The sequence below is a fragment of the Callorhinus ursinus genome, unplaced genomic scaffold, assembly GCF_003265705.2.
Source record: "Callorhinus ursinus isolate GAN/ISIS: 27379988/994484 unplaced genomic scaffold, GSC_fseal_2.0 scaffold43, whole genome shotgun sequence".
NCBI lineage: Eukaryota > Metazoa > Chordata > Mammalia > Carnivora > Otariidae > Callorhinus > Callorhinus ursinus.
In genome coordinates this window covers 2493579-2500219 of record NW_027397105.1, presented here as the reverse complement: position 1 = coordinate 2500219, position 6641 = coordinate 2493579, and the positions used below count along the sequence as shown (strand labels likewise).

Sequence of the window (6641 nt, the reverse complement as noted above, 5' to 3'; positions counted from 1 at the left end):
CCTGCTCAGCAGGGAGTCTGCTTCTCCCTCTGACCCTCTTCCCTCTCGTGCTCTCTATCTCTCATTCTCTCTCTCTCAAATAAATAAATAAATAAAATCTTAAAAAAAAGAAAGAAGAAAGAAGCCAGTTCCAAAGGACCACATATTATGTGATTTCTATGAAATTTCCAGATAAATCCAGAGAGACAGAAAGTAGATCGGTGGGTGCTTAGAGCTGGGGGGGGTGTGTGGGAGAAATAGGGGTGCCGGCTAAAGGTTACAGGGTGTCTTCCCATGCTGATGACTGCAACTGGGTGAACAGTCTAGGACTAAAAACCACCGAATTCTACACTTCACATGGGTGAATTGTATGGGAAGTATACTCAATAAAACCGTACCAAAAAATAAAAAAAAATCTAGAGCTAAGGTCATGGCCAAGAAGATGAATAATAAAACGACAGAGCAGGAGCTCAGGTGGCTTCCCGGGTCCTCCCCAGGCCACCCGGTCTATCAAAGGACTCCCACCGTCTTCCTGCCCCCCCTCCCTGCCCCACCCCACCCCTGCACACACCAAGCACCTTCCTCCCTTCAGGTCCCGACTCAGCTGACAGCCTTCCTTCCCTGGGCCCCCAGTTCCAAACAGCCAGTCCCAGCCCTGCCTCTCATCTCTTCCCCATGCCACCCTGTTTCCTTCACCCGGGCAATCCTCCATCCTCCGGTTGATTTACTGAGGTGCAAGTGCGGGGTCCCAGCATGGTCTGATTCGCCACCGTGGCGGGGCACGCAGCGCTGGGCCTGCTCTGAGTGGGCGCCCTGCGAACAGCGCTGGGAGGCCAGAGGGAGGCGGCCAACAGGGCCCACAGCTCTGGCTTTGTCTGGATCCACCCACTGCTCCCCTGGGCCTCGCTCAGCAGCAGCGGCCTTCCCCGGCCCTCCCTCATCCTCACCCATTTGATTCCCTGATTTCCAGTTCCTACCTGTTCTGCCACCTCAATCCCCGCGCCCTGTCTCCCTCCCCACCCGGCCCCTGCCACTCCGGCTGGGATTCTTCTCAGCCTCCCTCCTCGGCCAACTCCCCCTCCCCCGTGCACCTTCTCCCTGCTCCAGTTTATTCCCTACACGCGTCCTTCTAAAACGCGGATGGGAGCCTGCCTTCGCTTGCTTTGACCTCAGGATGACGTCCAGACTCCCTTTGGGGCCTGGCTCCCTATTCTCCTCCAAGCTCACGGCCCCGTGCTGTCGGCGAGCACTTCCCTCCAAGCATGCTGAGCAGCTCATCATACTCTTGCCCAACTAGGGGCTTTGGCACAAGTGGTTCCTTCTACCTGGAACATCCTTGACTCCATGTCCATCTTAGATTTGTGCTTCAAGGCCCACCACGCCTTCTTGGGGAAGGAGTCCCTGACTCCGTTGTAAAGTTGTCTTCCTCTATGCTACCGTGTACCTCTGGAGGCTTTCCTTATCGCCCTTCTCACAGCATACTGTAATTCCCAAATTTATATGCTTGTCTCCTCTCCCAGACGGTCATCTTTTGAGACTAGGTCTGGGTATGATTCCCTGCGGGCGCCGAGGCTGGTCCTTAAAACAGCAGGTCCTCGGCAGCAGAGGGAGGAATGTCTGGGTAACTACTCCACTGAATGGTCCATCCGGAGGGGAGGAGGGCTGGCCCGGGGCATGAAGAGCAGGGGGAGAGGAGGGAGGACATTCCCCACTGTGGAACCAACTGGAGAAAAGGCTGGTTGTGGCCAAAGGGCATGGTGTGCCTGGGACCGCGGGGTCCCTCCGCGTCACAACCACAAGCCTCAGATGGACATTCTTTACTGCCTGGCAACCCTCCTGCTCTTGCCCACTGAGCTTGCTCTGGTACTCATCGAGGCAAGGATTTTGTACCCTCTCTCCTCTCACCTCCTGCCCATCTTCCTCATTCTCCAGGGGATCTAGAAGTCATCAGGCAAGGGCTCCCCCGCCTCCCCCGACCACAGCCAAAAACTGACCTGCGCTCACAATTCTCAACTGACCCTCTTGTGATGATGGGATGATGTGTCCCTCCCTTTGTTCTGGAACCCACCCCTTGCCCCCGTCCTGGACACTGCCCTGCGGGGCCCCCCCACCCCTGCGCCGGGCACGTCCAGTACACAAGCACGCTAGTGAGCTTCGAATCCTGGTCCCGCCACTGAGTATCGTCATGGCCTCGGGCAGGGCAAGTAACCTCCATCTGTAAAATGGAGCTGATCCGAGTATCTTCCTTTTAGGAGCGTTGGGAGGTCTAGACGAACGGGACATTCAGTAAATGTTAGCTAAGATCCCTATAGTACTACTTATCCCCAGAAGGACTGAATTTTTCCTCCCTCCACATCTCCCTCCAACCACTGGCCCACTGCTCTGCTCATCCCAGAGAAACTTCTGGAAAGGGCTGTCCCTGACTCCAATTCTTCTTTCCCATTTTCTCTTCACCCGGTCCCCACTGGCTTCTATCCTAACCGCACTACTGAAACGGCCCTGGCCAAGGTCACCAGCTGACTTTTTAGGTTACCAAACCCCCATGGTCAAATCATGTGACCTCTCAGCCGCATTCAGCACAGACGGCCACACCCTCGTCGGTGAGACTGCGTCTTCTCTCAGATCACAGTCCCCTCTCCTCCCCAACTCTCTTCCCTTCTGTCCATCTGCTTCTCAGTCTCCGCTGGGTTCTCCTCTTCTGCGCCACTTCTGGACGTCTCAGAGCCCCGGGGCCTCCCTCTTGGGGCCCTTCTTCCCCCCTGGTGCCTCATCCAACCCTGGAGCTCTAAACACCATCTGTACGGCTACGGTTCCTGACTGTAGGCGTCCTGACCCAGCCATCTGTCTGCGGAACTCACTCGTTTATTATTACTTCACTTGGTTTAGGAGGAGATCTGAAATTCCATTCTTAATTCACATACCTCCCAACCTATTGCTTCCCTGGGAAGCCCCATCCCCATTAAATGGCATCATTATTCCCAAGGACGCCCAAGTTAAATATCTGGAAGTCACTTTGATCCCTTCCCTTGCCTTCCCCCTGCACATCCAACCCATAAGCAAGCCCTATCTTCAAGCCACATGGCTCCCTCTCAGCTGTCAGGCCCCCTAGACCAAGCCACCCTCCTGTCTTGCCTCTTGGCCTGTCCCATGGAAGGACATTCCAGGGCAGGGCACAGTGTGTGTAAAATCCAGAAAAAGCACATTGGCAGGGAGGGGTGTCAGGCCAAGTGTGCAGGGAAAAGAGGTTGAGACCAGACCATGGAAAGGCTGCAGCCAGGCAGAGAAGCAAGGTTATAACGACAGTGAGTTGGGAGGGTCTTAGCTTGGCAACCTAGGTGGGACAGAGCCAAGGGGTGGGGAGGGGCTGGGATGGGGAAGGGGCTAGAGACTGGGTTTGCGGTTCTGAGGTCCTAGTGCTGAGATGGGAGGTCGGGTAGGGACACAAAAGGGGCCCAGTAGAAATATTTTAAGAAAAATGGGGCACCTGGGTGGCTCAGTTGGTTAAGCAAACTGCCTTTGGCTCAGGTCATGATCCTGGAGTCCCAGGATCGAGTCCTGCATCGGGCTCCCTGCTCAGCAGAGAGGCTGCTTCTCCCTCGGACCCTCCCCCCCTCATGTGCTCTCTCTCTCTCACTCTCTCTCTCAAATAAATAAATAAATAAAATCTTTAAAAAAAAAAGAAAAATGGTCAGAGTGTGAAGACTCACGGAAGACGAGGTGGGCGGGGGAAGAGGGAAGAATCAAATGTGCTTCCTGCACAAGCATGAGGGCTGGTGGTTGGGTGCCGGGAGTCTGCCTGGGTTCTCACGCCCAGGTCACAGAACCGAGCCCTGAGGATCTTCTTGAACTGGCTTCTGGGGTTCCCAGGCTGAAGGCAGGGAGGGCAGTGGGGAGTGAAAGGTTTGGAGGGGCCCCTTTCCCAGGAGGCCAGTGCTGTGGGTGTTGGGGGGGAGAGCTCAGAGGCAGGAATGGGGTCTCACCGGCCTGCGCTCCGTCCTGTCCCGGTCGTGGGTGAACTGTAAGGCACAAGGAAGGGTTGTTGAGACCCGCCCTGGCCTGCCACCACCCCATCTCCCTGGGCATGGCTCACCCATCACCCACCTTCATAATGCGCTGCAATGACTCTGCGAGCCCGTGTTTTCCGGCCTTTAGGTGCTGAGAATCAAGGAAAGAGACATGGGGAATATAGCGCCCCCTTACTCTGGGGGGGGGCCAAGAGCCACTCCCCAGCCCCGCCTCCCTCTCAGAGCCCCACATCCTTATTCGTGTCCAGACTCCTGGCCTCAGAGCCTCAGGCCAGACCTCCCTCCATAAGCAGAATGACTGCATCATTTATCACCCAAACTGGGTTGTTTCTGAGAGCAAAAGGGTTGCTATTAATAATCGCAAGGAGGTAACAGTCGTAAGCGGGGACAGTCCTGTGCAAACCTGTACACACAGTCACGTGGTCATCCCATTCAGAAGCCTCTCTGCTTACTGGGGCCCCTTCCTCTGCCTCCCCCACCTTGTCTCCATCTCCTAACCCTGGGCCTTCCCCTCCTTCATATCTGGCCTAGGATCTCAAGTGAGAAGCAGGTCCATGGGATGGGAGGGGCTTCAGAGAGAGGGCCAGAATTCTAGGTTTGCGTCTCAACCGATTAGCTGCCTGACTCTGAACTCCATGGAACCCGCAAACCCTGTCTGTGCCTCAGTTTCTCCATCCCGAGCATAAGTGAGGATGATGGGTTTGGCTCTGCCCACTGCGTGGGGCTGTGAGGATGAACAAAATCAATAATGAGCACAGAAGCCACTGCAGACTGACCACTGCGATTGTTCCTGAAGGGTGGATAAAGGGATGCTCACCATTTCTGCGAGGCCGAACCAGCCTCTTCAGGAAAGGCCCAGGATCCTGGCTTTCCTCTGTCTGGGGATTCAGTTCCTAGGGGAATTAAGGGCAGGGCTAAATCGGGGTCTTTCGGGAACTACCAGAGACTAAGCTGAGACCGACAGGGCCACCCCCCCCCCCCCCCCCCGTCGGGAGAGACACCAGCCAGCACCAGGCACACAAGTCTTAGGGAGGCCAGGTCCTGGGGTCCCCCGGCCCCCCAGTCCCCCAGCACACAGAACCCGCACAGACCCTTCGGCTTGATCAGCACAGTGCACAGGCGCCCCCACCCAGTCTGTGTGCACAGTGGGTACACACCCTGCACACATCACCAGCATCCCTCCTCGGCGGCAGGCTCCCCCCATCCCATACCCCCACTTCACCCACAGCCAATAAACATTCCGGACTCAGGTGACACAAACCCCTTCCACACAGCGGCACCCTCCCTCTCTCTCTGTCTCACATACGCATGCACGGCGGTGCACACCCCCGCACACACGCAGCTGGCACGGCCAGGGGCACACCCTGCGCCCTCGGCTCGTGCACACTCCCCACGCCCAGCAGCGCGCGCCCGGCACCCACGGCCACTCACCGGGGGGTCCGGGTCCTCCTCCGCCACCAGCTCCCCCTGGGAAGGCTCCTGCTGGGAAGGAGGCAGCGTCACCCCGTCCTTCTCCACCTGACATCTCACCCTCCACCCATCTTCCTGGCCCCGTGCCCTCAGCCCACCCGGCCCGGTCCGCTGCTCCGCAGACTCGGCTCCCAGCCGGCCCCGGGAGGGCTGCACCGCAGGGCCTCACCTGGGCGGGCGCCGATGCCCGGCTCCCCAGGCTGACCGCGGCCAGCAGGAGGCCGAGGCAGGCCAGCGCCAGGCCCAGGCCCAGCGCGAGCGGCGCCAGCAGGGCGGTGCCCGGCTCCCCCCGGCGCCCCCTCCGCCTCTGGCTCCGACGGGCGGCCATGGGGGCGGGGGGCTGTGCCTGCCTCGCGGCCCCCCCCACCCCCGGCCCGGGACCCGCGGGGGCGGGGGCCGGGGAGCCGGCGGGCGGAGCGGGCGGCCGAGAAGGAGGGGCGACGGATGCGCCCGGGAGGGGAGCGCACAGGAAGCGGGACGCGGCGGGGGCGCTGAGCCGCGGGCGGCCGAGCGCGTGCACCGCGCGCCGACCCCGGGAGGAGGCCCGCGGGGCCGGGGTTCGCGGGAGGGGCCCCGGGCGCGGAGGGCCGGCCGGGGAGCGGGAGCGGGGGCGCCGCGCGCGGGGACTCCACCCAGGCCCGGGTGCGGAGGAAGGGGGGGGGGAGAGAGAGAGGCGGCGGGACCCCCGCGCCTCCGACGGGGCCACTCCTGCCCCCGGCGCGACCGTCGATTTCGGGTCCCGGACTGGGATGACCCTGCAGCGGGGTTAGGGCCGAAAGCCGTTTGGATTTTATCGGCTGCACCGAAGGACAATACTTCCGTGCACGAAACTGGAAAAGAGCCTGAGGACATCATTCACACGGGTCATGTGCTCACTTCTTTCGGCAGATCAGTTGGGAGTTGATGAAAACCTCGGCGTCCTGCGGTAGACAGAGCTAGCTCCTCGTGCCAGCCTCCGTCCCCGCCCCCAGTCGGCGGGTTCCCCTAATGCCTCTCTCTGGAAACACAGGGGCCGTTTCCGCTAAGCATAGGGCTTAAGTGAGTTCAACGGGCGCTCCAAGAGCCCGATGCATGAATTTGGTCAAAGCTGGACCCCTTTTGCCATGAAAACACTTGTGCGAACAGTAAGACCCTCAAAAATGCATTTAACCTGTAGCGTTCACTTAT

General features: G+C 59.4%; 1 protein-coding gene across 2 annotated transcripts in view; it reads right to left on the bottom strand.

The window, feature by feature from the left end:
- The window catches only part of TNFSF12 (TNF superfamily member 12), an 8023-nt gene extending 2112 nt beyond the window's left edge, over positions 1–5911 (bottom strand). The window contains exons 1-5 of one of the 2 annotated variants that reach the window (XM_025864051.2): positions 5644–5911; positions 5436–5486; positions 4822–4897; positions 4081–4134; positions 3960–3995 (exon numbers count right to left, since the gene is read on the bottom strand). In XM_025864051.2, coding sequence (XP_025719836.1) covers positions 3960–3995; positions 4081–4134; positions 4822–4897; positions 5436–5486; positions 5644–5802 — 376 coding nt within the window. In that variant the 5' untranslated portion in view covers positions 5803–5911. The remainder of the gene's footprint in view (positions 1–3959; positions 3996–4080; positions 4135–4821; positions 4898–5435; positions 5487–5643) is intronic. The other variant, XM_025864052.2, reaches the window with a different exon arrangement.
- Between the last annotated feature and the right edge of the window lie 730 nt (positions 5912–6641).